This window comes from Protopterus annectens, chromosome 2.part0 (assembly GCF_019279795.1).
Source record: "Protopterus annectens isolate FY-2018-M chromosome 2.part0, PAN1.0, whole genome shotgun sequence".
In the NCBI taxonomy this organism is placed as follows: Eukaryota; Metazoa; Chordata; order Ceratodontiformes; family Protopteridae; genus Protopterus; species Protopterus annectens.
This window is the reverse complement of record NC_056728.1, coordinates 1,801,457,116-1,801,476,934: the sequence shown is the minus strand read 5'-3', so window position 1 is coordinate 1,801,476,934 and position 19,819 is coordinate 1,801,457,116. Positions and strand designations below refer to the sequence as shown.

General features: G+C 39.0%; 1 protein-coding gene across 1 annotated transcript in view; it reads left to right on the top strand.

Annotated features, from left to right (window-relative positions):
• Positions 1–19,819, top strand: part of NECAP2 (NECAP endocytosis associated 2) — a 1,246,850-nt gene that overhangs the window by 256,537 nt on the left and 970,494 nt on the right. Inside the window, exon 2 of the mRNA XM_044061830.1 lies at positions 14,521–14,621. Coding sequence (XP_043917765.1) covers positions 14,521–14,621 — 101 coding nt within the window. The remainder of the gene's footprint in view (positions 1–14,520; positions 14,622–19,819) is intronic.

Sequence of the window (19,819 nt, the reverse complement as noted above, 5' to 3'; positions counted from 1 at the left end):
TTAGTCATTGTCACACAAACTCATTCTGTATTTAAAAATATTTATATTTTTTGGTGGCGTCAACCTTTGATCGTATAATATATTGATGGGGGAGGCTTACCTCCATAATTAGCATTTTGTATATTTTCATATGGGTTCCCTTCAATCCTCATTTAGTAAGCCAGCAATCAACCAGCAGTTATAGCATTTAGTTAAGCATTTCATGGTCATATTTCATTTATTTATATTTTCAGTGCCCACTTAACCTGCTCATTATTTTGAGGGAAATGGAGCCTGTTCATTAAGCAGCAGATGAGGCAGAGAAAGTCCTTTGTGGTGTGTATGCGTTTTCTGTAGGATTGTCTTTCTCCCCAGTACTGGTTCCTGATTTTTTTCCTGTCACTGTTTTTAAGTTAGTACCACAAAGCTCTGCACCACTGTGTCATCCAAACTCTGTGACAGCAGAGGCTTCAATTTAAACTGACGTCAGGTGGCTGTGTTTTAATACGCTTGTTTTTGTTTTCAGCATTATTATTGCTTTTGTCTTCCCTTAGTGGCCTCTGGATTTATATTGCTTGAATACATTTAGCTGATAGGACTGGCAGTGATGGATAAGTGCCATGCATGCATTTCCATCTGTCAGACCTGATGGCTTGTATTGAATTGTGCTGTAGTGTTCTCCATTTGCTTTACCACTTTATTTGCCCCTAAGTGTTGCTGTAGTGCTGTCCACATAGTTGCTTACAGTTGTGTATTGTACCGGTCTTGCCAATGAATTTGATAACAAAAATGAAGTACTGCACTGCTGTTCTTTGTGTTTGCTTAAAAATTAGCAGAAGAGAACAGTGTTGCTATTGTGTTGCTTATCCATGTTTTTTTTTGCTAGCTTAATTTGTGTGCGACCCTTACTGGTAATGACAATTAGTTTTACTGATAAACAGGAATAAAATTTAGTTCCAGCGTGTTGTCTTTTTCGTGCAATTCAACCTTTGGGTTATCATATCTGACCATGGTATCTTTAGATGATGTGGATCCAAGGCTGTGACTCCTCCCTAACCATAATCCCTCTTTTCCTTCAAAAAAACTCTGATCTCATTTGCTACCCGATCAAGGAGGACAAGTTTTCAAGGGCTCTGACACATATTTTTAGCAAAGTCATTAGCATTTTGTCTCAGTACCATCTCCAGTAGTTTCTTTCCATCTTTCACCACCACCGTAATATTTATATACATTATTTAAAAATAAAAGGTACGTCTTTGTTTTTCTAGTGCTTCTTTCAGTACCTTAAATCTTCTAACTTAAAAGCCACTACTTCTGCATAATTTCTTGATTTATATACAGCTTGCTAGTATATGGTGATTATTTTTTTTTATTTTGTGACAGGACAGTGTGGTATTTTGTCTATAGCATGCCTCTCCGTGTCTGTATTAATTCATCAAAGGTTCAGTTTAGCTAACCTTTTGTTATCAAACATTAATTTCAGCAAACATTCTCATCGAAAAAAATGTAAACAGGGAAACTAAGCACTTGGCCAAAACAAGACTGGAACAGACACCACAGTATGTAAAACCCACCAAAGTGGGTGGTTTCTCTGTCCACACCCCCCAACTATATATGCCAACTCCGAGATTACACTACAGTGGAAAAAAGGGCAAATTTGTGCTGCTGGCCCAGTGCTTCCTTTTCCTACGTAAATGTTTTTTGTATATGAATGTTCGCTGAAATGAATGTTCACTGGTTAGGGTTCGATCAAGAAAGTTTTGCTGACGTGAACCTTCAGTGAATTAATATAGACCTTGTCTCTAGATAATAGATAAGGTTCATTGATTTAAAAAGTGTACAGCCTAAGACTACAAGATTCCACCACAGGACCTGCACTCCCTTTTTGTCTATTGCTCGGAGACCGCTCATCTTGATGTTGAATATGAGGTGGGGTATCTCTCTTGGTACTAGGGCCCTTCAGGATCATAGAGACCAATTAGTCTTAAATGGTCTTATCCCTGCACTTACAGTTCTATATACCCAGGCTTCTAATTCCATTTATACTCATTGTGTTCCCAGCTAAAATGTGAGAAAAACCTAGACAAAAATGAGAAACCTAAGGAAAAAGGGAGAAAAGGAGTCAGACAAGACTAGGAAAAAGAGAGAGAGAAAAGAGATCAGACAAGACCAGGAAACGGTCTCTGGTCCAGTCAGAACCCTTGGGTCCAGCACCCAAAATTCTTAGACATATGGATCTAACTCCTCCTTAGATCCGATCACAGATGTCTCCTCCTCATTCTTGCTGGAACCAGTCAGTCCTTAGCTCCATTCATCTTTCCTTCTGAAAAGACGTTCATCGAGACCACCTTCAGTGACTTCATCTTCACAGTCCGTTCAATCATTGTGGAGCCTTACTGAGGCAAATGTTCCAACCGTCCATCCTCAATCCCTTTTCCCATTTGCACATGGGGTCAGGGTGTCACTTTCAACAATGACAATCATCTCTAGCCAAGATTTACACCACCGGGTGGCTATCCCTGCTGCTGTAGTTCATCCATGCCACTCACTCGCACCTACGGCCAGTTTAGAGTGTCCAGTCCATCTAATGCATGTCTTTGGGATGTGGGCAGAAACTAGAGCACCTGGAGAGAACCCACGCGAACACAGGGAGGATATGCAGACTCTGCACAGAAGGCACCCCAGCTGAGAATCAAAGTGGAGAACCTCTTGCTGTGAGGAGACAATGCTATAACTGATGCACCACTGCTTTATGCATAGAGTTCCTATAGATAGAAGTTGTGCTGCAGCAACTTGGTCCACGGTTCACACATTCATATGACGTTACAGGCTGGATGTACAGTCAAGATCCTGTACATCTTTTGCCTCCACCATTTGCAAGAATATCTTACCTCGATATTTCCCAGGGTTTTGCGACAGCTAAGGAATCTGTCCCAAAGGCTGAATCAGACAAAAAAAGACATCTGATATGAAAGTTATGTACTTGCCATAATGATAGATCTGATGTCATTTTCATTAGTTCCTCAGTGAATAGGTCTGAGATCTGTCCCTCTGATCTGACTTGGCTGGTTTTCTCTAGATTCTAGGATCCAACTCTTGAGCTCTTTCTGTTACCCATAATGCCCCTGACCACTGCACTACCTCATATTTCATTTGCAGCTCTAACGATTTAGTCAGGATTGCAGTTTCTCGAGCTCAACATCATGATTTTTCTTGGGATAGTGAGTGAAAACTTTAGACTTCAACTTTCTTTCTTGTTTATAACCTTTTATAATACTTTCTTTTTACTGGCCAGTCTAATTTGTCTTTCTTCAACATCCTTTAGTATTCTTTCTTAGAATTGCTGGTATTTTACCTTTTCTTTCCTTTACCTTCTTTGTAAAGTGTTGTTATTATTATAATTATTACTGTTGTTGGTATAACTTTTCTGTACTAGTATAAATAAAAAAAAAAAATCTTTCTTTTTAATTTTCTCTTTGACTTTGCCGTTGGGCTTAGTTCTCAATTGTGGCCAACAAGCCTACTGGATTTAAAAAGTGCACTTCCTGTGGGCACAAGATACCAAACTTTGATGCCCACAGGGAGTGTTTGTTATTTAGGCCGTTCTCATCTTGAGACTTCTTGTACTGTTTATGCTGACCTCAATGCCAGAACCATCAGCGATTATCGAAACAAGCTAGTACTTAAAGGCCTTATCCCTGCTTCTGCACCTTCTTCTGCTGTTTCTACTTCAGGGGCTCAAACCCTCTCTCAGAAATCTTAAGTCCATGAAGCCCAAAGAAGATAGAAAGTGCTCTCCTGTCAGGTTTCCCAAGTCTGCTCCAACATCAGAGCCACGAGCTAATGTTTCCATACACTTTGGTTCTGAAACCCTCAGATCAAGAAGCTTGCTATTTCAAAGTCTGTTTTGCTGTGAAGCCCCTGCTTTTCTCCACAACCATTGTCTCCTAGACTGAGATCTCCTTTCCTACAGGAGACTCCAAGAAAATCTTCTCAACCTCCTTCCACTTCCTCTTCAATCAGGTCCTCCCAAAGTCTTTCTGAATCAGAAGTGAGTAGAATGATGAGAAAATTCGTAAACACAGATCCAGATAGGGGTCTTACTGGCTCCATCTTCCATCAGATCTGTGATCCTTAAACCTCCCTCACATACAGTCATTACTCCTTCTCTGATTCGACCTTTTGTTTCAGAGTCCTCGGATCCGAGATCTCCAAGACTTGAACCGTCTAATCCAAAGATGCTTTTATCATCGACTCCAACTACTTCCCTGGTCCATTCAGCTCTGACACCCCTTGGGAGTGTCTTGGAGCCAAAGCATCAGCACTGGATCTGAGGGAATGACTTCGACTCCAAAGCTTTTGGAGCAGTCGCTACCCCTCAGGACCTCTGTGCTGGACAGCTTAGCTCTGACTCTTCCTTCAAATTAGAGGGTCAGAGAGGGCCCTGGTTTGTCTGATCTGAGAATTTTGGCTTTGGTCATATTGGCCTCTGCTTCTCCTGGATCCTCTGCCTTTGAGATGGTGGAGAGGGCGCACTCTCACTGGAGAGAGGTCTGGACTCTTCAGATTCTATTCCTGTTAAGATCCTGTGTCTGAGTCTTTTCATCCTATGCCACAGGACAGCCAGCCCTTAAGAGCTTCCATGCAGTGCCAGTAAGGGAACTCCCCTCCTCTTCCAATACCTCTCCAGAGCACTCCACTGAGGAGGTCTCCCAAAAGAGATTGTGAAAAATTAGGCACTTAAAGTCCCCTCAGGACTCTTTGACAGAAGACACTGATTTTGATGAAGGGGAAGGGTCCCCTAGATCTCCACCAGAAGACACCTCTTTTGGAGTCCTTCTAGAACTCCTACACCAGAAAGATGTTTGGTCTTCCCAAACCCCTTCCCAGGAGGAGACAGTGTTCCTAGAAGCCTTCGGGTCTTGCCCATTTTCATCTTGGGTTACCCCCTCCCGATGGATCAGCTTAAAGAGCTTGTCTCCCAATGGGCATGGAAGGAACCAGATACCTTTGAGTTTATACCTCAATGTCCTTTGTCTTATGGTCACTAAACTACCTAGCACACTTCACTAGATTACATAGGGGCTTCATTAAGGAACTCTAACTGTATCCCTGGGTCCATGTCAGCGGAGGAAGTGAAAGCTTATTCTTCATGATTGGCCACCCTACAAGCTGTATTGAATGCAGCCATGAGGTTAATCTTTCATGCAGCTGAAGGTTCCTCATGGCCTGCAAGTTCAAGCATAACCATTGGGAGATGTACCTGAATGGGATTGTGTGACTTTGTGGAACCCTTTAAAGAGTCATTCATCAACGCTCCCTTTGGATCTTCCCTATTTGGGCCCACTGTTAGAGACACCTTCCTGCAGTGATCAAGATGGAATGACCTTGTCTGCCATGGGAATCCATTCTTCTACCAAACAGAGACCTTTTTCTAGAAATCAAGATGCTGGTAAGAAGGTGTAGTTCTGGAAATCTCAAGGATCTTTTGAATAATCATGTAGAGATTTTTCTCTTGGAGGCTACAGCAGATTTCAAATTTCTTTCTTGACGAACAGTCTTTCTTGTGGCTGTAACTTCTGTGAGGCTAGTTTTTGAACTTCAAGTGCTGTCTTCAAAACCGCCTTTGATTTTCCATAAATACAGGGTTACCTTGTGTATTAATCATTCCTTTTTACCCAAAGTTGCCTCATAATCAATCATCAGTTAAGTCATCAACTTGCCAGTTTTCTTTCCTAAATTTGACAGTAAAGGAGAATACATGCTCCACCTTTTAGCTGTACATAGATAACTTTGTTTCTATCTTTTTAGGTCAAAATAATAAAAATTAAAAAATCTGACCAGTTGTTTGCTAACTTTGCCAGTAACAAATTGGGAAAACTGTTTTCAAAAACTACAATAGCCAAATGGATAACAGATTGCATTTCTCATGTTTACTTTTCAAGAGGTTTAACCTTGTCAAACCAACGAAAAGCATATTCAGCTATGTCAGTGGCTTTGTCAGCTGCCTATTGGGCCAGAGCTTCTATTGATATTAGTGCAGCTGACGCTTGGTCTAATGCTCCTACATTTATTGCTCATTGCAAGTTGCGTATCATCTGCAGAAACAGGTCTGCATTTATTTCTGAGGTTCTCCAGAACATCCTTCCGTGAAGGGTACCCAGGGTTACTGTAGCTGAGGACTCTGTCCCTTTCATTGAGAAACGAATGAAAATGACCACATCCAGTATGAAAGTTAAGTACTCACCATACCTATGAATCTGTGTTGTCCATTTCCATTCTTCCACAAACCCCTCCCTTCCCTTAGGGAGTGATTTGATGAAGATTTTTGTTAGGAACCATAGATGTTCTTCGTTCCCCATTGCTGCAGTCTTCTTGCCAGGAGTTTCCATGGAGTCTCAGGCAGAAACTTTACTGTTACAGGATGTGCCTCTCAGGAGGTAGCTGCCAGGCTGGGGGGCTTCTTCCTTCCCTCTCTTCTCCTCTTCCCTAGTAGTTAGAGCCCTCCTCAAAACTTTGAACTTCTTTGGAGAGGTAGCAAGGCAGCTTCTAGTGTGGCTTCCTCTAGCATTTCGGGAATGTTAAGGAAGAAATGCATGCTTAAAATGATGAGAGATGATTTGATTAATGATTAGAGGTTGCAGAGGCTCCTGATAACCGTGAGTTTGATAGTTTTTGATCCTGGTCTTTTTTGTTAGTTCAGAGGACTGAATTCTGCGGAAGACTTGCACTTGGGAAAGTCTATCTTAAATTCTGATGTGGATGATTCTCCTTCCACTCCTTTTCTCCTCCCTCCTTTTTCATTCAGAGACATGAGGCAGCACATGAGGGAGCACTTTAAAATTTAAAGGCCTCCCAGTGTGGAATTCTTAAATATGGCAGGAAACCCCACATAATTCCCTTTAGCACCCCCCCTGTGTTGAATGTGGTGAAAGTGTGTTTTGGTGGTGGTCTTGCTTGCAGAGGCTTTGCTGAACCTGAACTCCCTGCCTGAGTATCCTGTGCTCCCTGATAGGTATTTAGGGGTTAGTCATATATAAGCTTTTAAGTATTCAGGGGGCCTAAAGGAAAGAACTATCCAGAGTTTAAGTCAAGAAAGCCTAAAGGTGGTTTATAAAATGTGTGTTCCCACTGATAAAGAAGAGACAGTTTTGCAGCACTCCAGGATAGGTGGGGTGCTGTAAGTGTTCACTCACTCCATGAGAGCTGATGATTATAGTTCCACATGCTAAAATATCTAAGGTATCTCCTTTCACACAATTAAAACAATACAAAACGTTGGCGGAAGGTATTGAGTGCAAAGTTGGACTGGATTTGGTTCATGTGTGTTGAACAAGTGGGTCGCAACAAGTGAATGTGGGTTTGATGCTGTGCCAGTAGCAGAGCTGTACTGCTGCTGTTTCTCTTTCTAGTCCAGAGAGGCATGCTGCTGAGAGGAGGATTTATTTGAGGAGCTCTGTTAAAAGAAGTTTGTTTGATGACAACTGTTTTTCTTTTAAAGAAGTTTGTGATGTTTCTTTTGAGTTCAGTTTTAAAGAAAAGTTTTTTCATGGAAAGAGGATAAAGCTTTAGTGATTTTTGGCACAGGTGCAGCTACCAATGTGCCTGCTAATAATTCTGCTAAGGGTTGTATTCCATGATCCTTGCAGGGCTCAAGGTTCTTTTAGGTCTAGAACTGGTAGGGCACCTGCCCAGACTTAGAACAGGCCTAGAACTTTTGGTTCAGAAGCTCAGGAAGCCCTTCTGAGTCTTTCAGGCTGGGAGACGTTCTCTCAGACTTTTCTTTTCTGGACTATGAGCTGCTTCAAGATTTCCGGATTGGGAGTGCCTTCTCGAGGAAGACTGGTTTCATAGATCAGACTCATTCTTTTTAAATTTTATAAGTTCAATGGGTGTTTCAGATCATGCAGTTTGGATATCATTCCATTTCCATACATTGCCCCTCTCCAAACAGAAGCCAGGTTCACAAGATGGTTTAGATCAGCCCACCTCCACACAAAGAAAGGCCCAGATGGGGTGCAATTTCAGCCTAGCTCAAGATCAGAAGGGCTTCTACAGCATCCCAAATATGTGCTAGCAGTATATTTTATTTTCTTCACGGAGAGTGATTTGATCACTAGTCCCTCAACAATTTTCTCTCCTTGAAGAGCTTTTACCACATGCACATGAATATCACAAAGCTCGCTGGTTGAACATCCCTAATACAAGTCAGCATCTCAATCTTAAGATCCTTCAAGTGCCTATAAGGCTCTGCCCTCTGAAGTATCTCTTTTACCATTCAGTGGGCTTTTCATTATCTTGTAGGTCATGGGTTCTTTTGCTAGGGAACTGCTTCAGAGTTGCTCTTGGTTCTGCTTCAGACTTCTATCATATTGCTCATAGTATTCGACTGTGCTATCCTGCTCAGGAACCTTAAGAAACAATCTTCATATGGTGCTGATCTATGAAGACGCCATCTGGACGCTGTTATAGGGCATTGTGTGAAAGACCTAATTCAGCATCTTGAATAAAGTCCAGTCAAGCTCCCTCAAGACATGTGCTTTCTGGCACTACGAAATGAGCAGCCTTAATGGCCTTCCTAAAGACTTACTCTTTAAAGGGTCTATAGTCCTTATGAGTTCCAGGATTTCCTCATCAGTCCCGAGCATGAAGCATCTCAAGTTCTGGAAGCATTAACTATCTCACAATCTTATGCCAAAGTTTTTATGAGTCCTCAAGCAACAGGGGAAGCTACAATTGTATGGGAGTGGCAAATAACATTGAAACTTAGAATTGGGAAAAGTGTTTCCTTCAATACCTTGCCTGTAAAAACACTTTACTGCCAGGAGAATTGCAACCGTCATTAGAAACTGATTCTTAGATCTCCCGCCAGATTCAGTGTGTGGTGGAACAGAATGTATACACAAAGTGACATGGCTCATCGCTTGGTGGTGGGATACAAGACAAGTGGCCTGCCAGACTACAGCATCTACATATCAACATGAAGGAGATGTTAGCAGTCCAGTTTGCATTAATGGCTTTAAGCGAGTCTACATTCCAACATGAAGGCAAATTCTAATCAGCAACACAACTTAATGGTGGTCAAGCAACAACTTTAGCAGGGGTATCCTTATCCTCTATGCACTCCAAGCTTTTCATGTGGTACAGATCTAAGCAACTCCTACTTACTTCTCAGGATCTATGCAGGCAAGCAAGAACTCCTAGGCAGATGGTGCGCTTAATCTTGCATGGATCTCCCCAAATGTTGGGGCTAGACAGCAGAACCACCTAGGATATTTTGGAAGCAGCTACTTGGAGTTCAGTGCATACTTCTAGCATTATATCACCTTCCTATCTATCTAAGTTAAGGGGCTGGTTTTGCCACAGCTGTTTTGCAAAGCATGTTGTCAGCTCCTGCTTCTTTATTTGCCAGATCTCGAACATCTACATTTATGGTAGGTACAAAACTGTACTTTCCTGTTTGAGCACCTGTTCTGTTACTGTTTCACTTTTTCTGCAGTAATATGATAATGTTTTATATTTCTAAGATAGTGTAGTAACAGCAAACTCTAGCTGAGGTATTGCAGTGGTCAGGGGCAGTATGGGTAATGGGAGGATCTCATGAGTATAATCCTGGAATCTAGTGAAAAGCGGCAGAGTCAGATCTGAGGGTCGTATCCAAGACCCATTCATTGAGGAAGAATGAAAATAGACAACACAGATTTATAGTTATGGTGAGTACATAACTTTCATGTCTGCTTTGTCTTCTTTTCTTGCAGTTCAGCATCCTTCCCTCAATCCCCCTTCCAGATTTCTCACCTGGTGCTCCTCTTTGATTAAGTGTACCTAATCCCGAACCATGTCATTACACAACCTCGGCTGATTTTTCTCCAGGTCAGGTTCTGGTGTAGAATTTTAGGTGTCACCATTTAATGGGTAATTAAAATTTGTTTATTGACAAATAGGCAAACTCAATCTTGAGGTATTTTGTAGGCAGAGAGGGATTATGGGTAGGGGAGAAGTCACACCCCTGGATCCACAGTTTCTAAAGGCTCCAAGGTCAGATCCGATAACCCAAAAGTTGAACCGGATAAAAAGGCCACATCAATCTATCTACATAACTTTCATTTTCCTCTAACAAAATGCAACTTTGGAGCAATTTATGAAATTTACTATTATTTTTTTTAATGTATTCTTTCTCTTCTAGCTGCATTGAGTTGTGTTTTTCGTGTAGGTAGCCTGTGTGTGCCAGTGATATGGGGTCTACAAATTTCATAACTTGTTTTGGAATGTTGCTAGGCTGGAAACTGTCTCTGGTAGATTTATGTGTAGTTTGTATTCTTTGACCAGAACAGCTGTGCTGTTTTGCTAGGTAAGACAGAGTTTATATTTCACAGGAAAATGTGCATTTAATTGAAGGTCTTGATACGCACCCAATAACTATTTCAGATCATGTGCCAATAATAACTAAAATAAAAATATAGGGTAATGAAATAAAAATGAGACGCTGGCACTTTCTCACCTATCAGTTGAAAAAAGAGGAATTTAAGGAATGGGATATGGAAATTATTCAGGAGCTGTTAGAGAAGACAGAAATTTCTTCTAAAAATATAGTTAGGGAGTGGGATAAAGTTAAAGTGGAGTTTAGGGTGGAAATAAAAGAAAGGGAGATCTGGTTGAGAATTAACAATAGGTATTTTGAGGGACCGACAAATGTTTAAGTATTGGAAAGTAGGGGGAACCTCACATAACAAGAAGGGGAGCAACTGCAGAATGCTAAATAGAAAATGAGGGATTACCTCGATATTATGCATGAGTTTTGAAAGATTGCTGTTAAGCAACTGTTTTTTGATGATGACTCTAGAGCACAAAAAACTTTTAGCACGACGACTTAGGTAACCAAAAGTAGAAAGGGCTGTTGCCAGACTAAAGGAGCCTATAACAAGGAATATAAGAAGAGATCCTGTAGAAGTAATAGAAATATTTCAGAAATTCTATGAAAGTATGTATAAAACGGATAAATATGGAAATCAAGAAAGGGTACAAATTGAAATGTTTATGGAAAAATTAAATATGCCAAGGTTAGAGGTAGATGAGACTCAGTTACTAACAGGATAGTAGGAGATGAGAAAAAAATGGTGCTGTATAACCAGTCCCCAGTAATAGATGGTATTCCGGTAGACGTTTGGAAGCTAGGAGGGAAAACTGATAAAGATCTGGAAAGTTTTGTTTAACAGTATTTTAAGAAGAGAAGTACCAACATCCTGGAAGAAGTGGTGGTAGCTGTAATATGTAAAGAGGGTAAAGCTACATCAGATCCAGCTTCATATAGGCCCATTTCAATACCAAACCATGATTCTAAGGTGTTTATGCCTATAATGGCTAAAGGAATGGCAAAAGTGATGCCAAAAATAGATAGATATGGATCAATGTGGTTTTGTGGAGGGAGGCAAACATTCAACAACATTAACAGAACATTGATGATCCAGAGGGAAGTAGAATGTAAGAAAATATCACTATTGTTGGTGGATTTTGATGCAGAGAAAGCATTTAACAAAGTAAGCTGGGACTTGATGAGTAGGGCAATGGAAGCATTTCCATTCTGATAAAATTATAAGGCTGATTAGGAGGGTATTTGAGGGATTGGAGGTGAAAATTAAAATGGGAGGGTTCCTCTGATGATTTCTGTTTGAGCTGAGGAACCAGGCAGGGATGTCCTCTTTCCCCTTTATTTGTATTGTATTTAGAACCACTGACAAAGAAAATAAGGGAGTCAGAAATTCAGTCATATAATTGGTATGGTAGTCAAGAAAAACTGGCTGTTTGCAGATATTATTATTTTATACCTGATAAAACCAAACAAGGACCTTACAGTGTTGATATATTTTGAGACAGTTTCATATCTTTTTCGGGATACGCAATTAATGAAGCTAAAAGGCAGTAGCAGAAAATTATGCATCCACACACGTATTGGTTCAGCAATATCCATATTTACGAGGACATGATAAAGTGAAGTTTTTAGGAGTATTGATTAAAAATTATTCCAGTGTGGCAGCTACGGATATGTGGGATGAAACTAAGCAAAAGATAATGCAACAACTGGGAAACTGGAAGCTCAGTTATATGAATATGGATAATAAGATACAAGCAGTTAAAATGCTTTTAGTCCTTTTAATCTTATACACAGGTGAGGCATATTTTTATCAAACTGAAGAGAAGTTGTGGATAGCAATTACTAAAGAGCTGAAGGATTTTATCTGGGAAGGTAAGATGGCAAGATCAAGTGGGATAAGTTGAATCTTCCATTAGAACAAGGCAGATTGGGATTACATGATTTGAAGAGGTATTTCAGAGCTACACGGTTAAGGCTCCTATACATAGCACAAACAGAAACCTGCAATTCAAAGTGGAATGTGATGATGATGAAATGGGGGAAGCTCAAGAAACGAGTTGAGACTGGGATTTTGGATGCAAACTTTTAAGGAGAGTAACAATAATCAAATAGAATGTTATATTCATAAAGTAGCAGAAAGTATTCTAAGACCTAAGCAAACACGGGAATGGAGAAAGGAGATTCTGCTGATGGGGATGACTGCAGTTAGGGATACAGACAGCAGGCAAAAGGGGGCTAGAATTTATTGGAGAAAACTGGCAAAGGAACCAAGGTATTGGGAGCAGATTAAACTAGAGAGAGAAAGGTAATAGAGTAAGAAGATGCCAAGAATGTGTTTGGACTGTAGGTTAGAGGTTGCCTTCTCTATCAGTGATTGATCTCTGAGTGTAGGCAAAGAGAAAGAAATAGAGGAGTCCTAAATGAAAGACCAGCACTGGTAGAGTTTTTAGTAGAATCTAGAACAGAAGCTGCTGTAAAAAGGAATAATTAGTAGAGCATATAAAATATTGCATGATAAGTATAAGAAACAATTAGAGGAGGTTAGAAAGGATGAAGTGATATATATGTATGTCTCCCAAATATGCAACAAAATCTAGTTAGGATTTTTGTTTGTAATTGTCCACGTTGATATTTTTATACCCAAAGTAGACTTCAGAGAATTTTTTCTCAGTTAGACAGCAAATGTTGGAGGTGTGGTGGGGAAGAAAGAGGTAATTGGGAACATTTTTCTGGGAGTGTAATGAATTGGCAGACTTTAAAGATTCCCTGCAGACAACTTTATAGGAGATAATGGCTGAGCAAATTGGTGTAACTAGGGAAATGATTTTTCTGAGCTATGATACAGAATCGGAATTGCCTAGATATAGTAAGGCTTGCTGAATCTAATTATGGTGACTGCCAAAAAAGCATTTACTAGAAAATGAAAATCAAAGTCTAAACCACCTGTACTAAAAGTAGTGAATATATAGTAACAGAAGTAAAACAACTGGAATTGGGATCTTTAGAAAAGGGTATGAGCAAATTACATAGGAAAATGGGAATTGTGGGAACTGAGGTTTAAAAGAAGGCAATATTTGAATGAGCTCTGTGTTTGATAATGATTGGATAGATTATAATTTATGTATAATATTTGCAACTAAAATTATGTCAGTATGGTTTGTGATGTAAAATGTTTGTAACTGGAATTATGTCAATATGGTTTGTTTTCATTTATATAACTGTATGATTGCCTATGACATGCATTATAATTTAATAAAGATGTACCACATTTGACTGAACTGATCAATTAGACAGTTTGAGTGCCAAGATAATGTACTGTCTCAGTGAAAATCCTGAAAGGTGTTTAGAGCTGCAGACATTTTTCTTATCACTTTTGCGTTAGAGTGGTATGTACTGTTGAAACTGCTCATACCCTTCTCCTTCCCAGACAAAGCTATCATGTCCTACAAAACTCAGAATGTAAAATGGCTACAAGCTGCCTCTACATTCCTCATCATTCCAGTTAAGTAAGTTGTATCTAGTTTTATGTTCAGTGCAGAACTTTTTTTTTTAAAACATCTTTATAGTTTATTTGCTCAAGGTGCAACTTAATAGTATTGTTTATAGTAAAGATGTTAGCACTGATATTAACATTTAGCAAATTAGATTCACTGTCATTCTTTTGGTGAAGTTTGCTAACGTCTATTTTTTTTAGGGTCTGAGTCATTGGTTAATGGTTTGAACTGAATACAGCAATCCATTTGTGGTCTGTTAAGTAATAAGAACTGTTAACACGCCGAAGTGAAGGTTTATTATCCTAAAATATGTTTCTTTTGACATGAGAGAGGCAAATGTTTTAGTTTTCTAAATATTGCCTGTCTGAAATATTTTGATTGGTTTGTTGATTTGCAAAAGTAAAGTAAGATTTCAGAAGACCCCTTTTGTTTTTGCTGGTGTTCAAACACTGAGTGACTTTTGTTTGGGAAACTAAAATAAGGAACTGTGAAGATACTTGTTTTTCATTTTTTTTTTTTTTTTAGATGGTCTGTGCTTGGAATTCTGCCAAGTTTAATTATTGCGTGGAAAGCATATACTTCATATGTTTTGTAGCAAGCAATGGTCATCCTCCTTGAAAAGTGTTTCTGCTGTCAGTTAATTTCTGTCATTTATTTTCTTTTTTTTTAACATAGGGCTGCTGACTGGAAACTGGACCAGCCAGCATGGACTGGCAGACTTCGAATTACTGCTAAGGGGAAAGTGGCGTATATCAAACTAGAGGACAAAAACACTGGTAAGGTAATGCAACATATGGAGATTGTGCCCTTGCACAGCATGGCTGCCTTTTCTTTCTCAACCTGAGAAATGGAAAAGGCATTTTGATTATCAGTAATGTGGTTTACTTTTCTCCACCAGTAGTGCTTTATTAGGTATATTCAATAGAACTGAAGCAGTCCTTCAGACTCCTAAACACAGTCTGTATATTGACAGTGTATGCTGTCTGTATTCAGGCTGTTTTCCATACAGCTTCATAAACTTAATTGGCATGTAGTAAGTATATATGAATTTGAGTCCTTTGTGCCAGCATTTAATTTGGCTGTGTGGTGAAAGTGGAGGGGCAGACTTTGCACATATATTAGAAAACTAATTTTCTTTCTTTTGTTTGTTTTTTTTTTTTTTTTTGGGCGGGGTGTTATTGGCTTTATTTCTTTGTCGGATAAATAATTGTAGAGGACATACCCAGGCCTGTACATTTTTTCCCAGCTGATGCCTAAAATGGCTATGTATATCATTAAGAGCGTATAGTGTGTTCATAAGTTCAAGGGATAGTGCCCAGGTCAGAGACTAAAGAGAAATCTACTGAGTCAGCATCCTAGACTGACCAGTCATCGATCATCGACTTACAAATCTGTATTTTTCATAACTAAACCGAACAAAAATGCAGGATACTTCCTGTATTTACACTGCATTGCTAGCTGGAATTCCATCTCACTCCACTTAAGAAGAGTCTCCAACTTGAAAGACTTTAGATGCCAGCTTAAGCAATATCTGATGGATAAATGTCTCTGCACCTCCCCTGGTTAAACTGGCCCTAATATAGCTGTATGAGTTTGTGCCATAACTGAAATGCTGCACAAAACTTAACGTACTATTATCCCACCTATTCAGTCCCCTATCATGTCATCTCCTTTATTTTCCTTGTGCCTCCTCCCCCTCTCCTTCCCAATTTTTGGATGTTCTAACTCTCTATTTTATCTTCCTTTGTTCTAGAGTTTGAACGAGTCTTTGTAGTAATAAATATTATGAAAAAAATGACAGTCTATATACAGTGAATATAAAAAGTGTACACAACCCTGTTAAAATGCCAGGTTTTTGTGATATAAAAAAATGAGACCACAATAAATCATTTCAAAACTTTTCCCAGCTTTAATTTGAACTATAACCTGTACAACTCAATTAAAAAACAAATCTGTTAGGGGAACAATATAAAAAATACAAAACGTATAATACTCTGGTTGCATAAGTGTGCAAACCCTTAAACTAATAGTTTGTTGTGTATGCACACCCTTAAACTATTACTTTATTGAAGCACATTTTGATTTAATTACAGCATTCAGTCTTCTTGGGTACATACCTGCCATCAATTAAAGAGACTCTGATTAACCCCAAATAAAGTTCAGCTGTCGTAGTAGGATTTTCCTGACATTTACTCAGTTGCCTGCTACAGCAAAAGCCATGGTTCACAGACAGCTTACAAAGCATCAAAGGGATCTTATTGTTGAAAGATATCAGTCAGGAGAAAGATACAAAAAAAATTTCCACAGCATTGCATATACCATGGAACACAATGAAGACGGTCATCAAAAAGTGGAAAAAATATGGGACAATAGTGATGTTGCAAAGAACTGGATGTCCCTCCAAAATTGATGAAAAGACAAGACGAAAACTGGTCAGGGAGGCTGCCAAGAGACCTACAGCAACACTGAAGGAGCTGCAGGAATTTCTGGCAAGTACTGGTTATGTACTACATGTGACAGCAATCTCCCGTATTCTCCATATGTCTAGACTGTGGGATAAGGTTGCAAGATGGAAGCATTTTCTTACACAGAAAAACATCCAGGCCTGGCTAAAATTTGCAAAACAATACATCAGGTCTCCCAAAAGCATGTGGGAAAATGTGTCATGGTCTGATGAGACCAAGGTTGAACTTCTTGGTCAAAATTCCAAAAGGTATGTTTGGCGCAAATACAACACTTTGCATCGCCAGAAGAACACCACCCCCACGGTGAAGCATGGTAGTGGCAGTATCATGCTATGGGGTTGCTTTTCTTCAGCTGGAACTGGGGCTTTAGTCAAGGTGGAGGGAATTATGAACAGTTCCAAATACCAGTCACTTTAGGCTAAAACCCTTCAGGCATCTGTTAGAAAGCTGAAGCTGAAGAAGAATTTCACCTTTCAGCATGATAATGACCCCAAGCACACATCCAAATCAACAAAGATGTAGCTTCATCAGAAGAAAATTAAAGTTTTGGAATGGCCCAGCCAGAGCCGAGACCTAAATCCAATAGAAAATCTGTGGGGTCACCTGAAGAGGACTGTGCACAAGAGATGCTCTTGCAATCTGACAGATTTGGAGCACTTTTGCAAGGAAGAGTGGGCACATACTGCCAAGTCAAGATGTGCCATGCTGATAGACTCCTACCCAAGAAGACTGAATGCAGTAATTAAGTCAAAAGGTGCTTCAACGAAGTATTAGTTTGAGTGCGCACATACAAAAGTATTAGTTTAAAGGTGTACACACTTGTGCAACCAGTTTACTGTACATTTTATATATTTTTTTTATTTTCTCCCCTAACAGATTTGTGTGTTTTTTTCAGTTGAATTGTGCAGGTTTTAGGTCATACTAAAAGTGGGAAAAGTTTTGAAATGATTTATTGTGGTTTAATTTTTTTATATCACAGAAGCCTGGCATTTTAACAGGGGTGTGTAAACTTTTTTATATCCACTGTATAGTGATATTGCACTGCATGTTTTTTAAAAAATATTCATATACAACCCATGTAACTGTTATTTTTACTTGAAATAGTAAATGATTTAAATGATGTCAAGGATGTCTGACTAATGGAACTGTTGCTTATGAAAGAAATTGACTGTAAATGATGAAACAATGCAAATGATGTCCATGATGTCTGTATAATAGTTCTTTTCTCCCCTTGCTTCCACTGAAAATGGTCACTGCCTATTCAGACTTTCCAGGTAAACAAATGCTAATAAATAAATAAGTGTACTGAATGTCCTTGTATCTATATTAAGTTTGAAGGAGTTCAAAGAGTTCGATAATCCAGTGTGTGTGTGTGTGTGTGTGTGTGTGTGTGTGTGTGTGTGTGTGTGTGTGTGTGTGTGTGTGTGCGCCTCCTCCCATACTTTCCAATAGCCTTTGTACTCTCCCAAGTGTAAAGAATACTGCAACAGCAAAACCTCTCAACTGTCCAGATTTTTGTCATTTTCCTTATAAAATTTATGGTTTTCTGGCAAATCACTGCGATGATCTGAAGATTGAAGTCACTAAGTAGTGACATACGTTCGAGTTTCAGACTTTATATCCTTCATAAAATGCATGATAACACAAATCCTTTTATTCTAGCAGCTTTCTAAGTTTATAACCGCAATATTCAAGATCTGTCCCTATTTTGTTGCCTTTGTCCCCTCATTATGTCAGGCTTTGTCCAGATGTCTTACACTAACAGGTTGAGAGGTATGTGCAACAGTGACAAAGGAGGACATAGCATAGTTATGTAAGATCTTACCAGAACAGTAGATGACCTACTTCTCACTGTTACAGTATTTTGTTTCTCCATCCTGCTCCCTGTTAGTTTCTGTTGCCCTCCTTCTGGCTGAAGGGTCCTTCTTTCATCGTTTTATCCTTCTTGGATGTATATGTTACTGCAACTGCTTTTCTCTGGGGGTTCTCTTTTTTTAGAGCACTTACCATACTTCATATATGCACCTACATCGTGCACATAGGACAGATGTCCGATGTATGTCGCCTGGAAGCTGTAAAGGCTTTGGTATGCTGGCTGGACGTTCTGCTATCCTCAGCAGGACATCCCAAGAGTAAAGAATACTGCAGCAGTGAGAAGTAAGACATCTACTGTTATGCTAAGTTCTTGGACAACTGTATTTTATACACTAACACTGGTTTTATATACAGTTTGTAGAAGGTTGTATGAAGTTAATATCCCTTGTTGTAAGGTTCTTTAACATAATTCCAAGTTGTTTCATGGCTTGTCATCTAATTTACATGTACGTATTTGCCAAATGAGAAGTTGTTACTGATGGTTATACCAAAGTCCCTGAACACATCCATTTCAGTAAAACAATTGTCTTGAGATAAATTTGAGGTTTGCCAAAATACATCACTTGGCATTTGTCCATGCTTGGTCCAAGAGCAGACTTCTGACATATAGGAGCTAATTATTCCAGAATAGCTATTTTTGAAGATATCAAAGCAGACGTTTAGGTCATCTACGTACCTGTCTAGCAATATTTATTTTTTAGGAATACAGGTAAGTACTATTTTAAATAAAACAGGACCTAAAACTAATCCTTGGAGTGCAAAGTTTCACTGGCAAATACATAGAATTGCCTCCATGTTCTACTAGATTGTGATCTACCTGTCAACCATTCTTTGACCCATCTTCTGATAGACTGGTCTACATTTGTAGCAATCCAAGCATTTTTAATATAACTGAGATGGAATTGGAGAATTAATTCAAACGCCTTTGCCATAGTGGCCAGTGTCTGAAGCATATGATGTTTGTTTAGAGATTTCTATTAGATATGATAATGTTAATTTTCCTTTGTAAAAGCCATGTTGGGAGGGGTCAGGGAGTTGCAGATTATCTATGTTGATAATATTGACAACACAGTGTTAAAACCGTTTGCCTAGGATTTGATGTCAGGCTGGTTGGTCTTTAATTTTTAGCCTTATCCTTATTCTTTTTCTTATAGAGGTAACTGTGATATTGATATGTGGTACCCATACCATGAACAGTAGTCAACAGTAGAGAAAATATTAAGAAGTGGTGAAACATATTGTTGTCTGACAATATAACAAAAATCTATGGTGGGATATCAGGACCACCCATGTTGCTGTGTGTGTTGTAACAGTTGCCTTACTTATTATTTATATAATGATGCTAATATAAAGGCATGAGGTTTCATTTGGAATATGTTGTATCATTGTTTCATTCCCCTCATTCCATTTACAACCATTAAATTAACAAAATTTTTAACGAAGATCACAAAGTAGAATCATTTTTGTATGTACAGATTTACAGTACCTTTTCTTATTGCTTATATTTTCCTATATTTTTTTCATTTTCTAATTTAACTTAGTATCTTCAGTTTTAGGTCCTTACTAATTTTAACTTCTTTTTGTTATGATGTTTTTTGTGTGTGAAAACAGGTTTCTATTTGTTGTAAAGATTT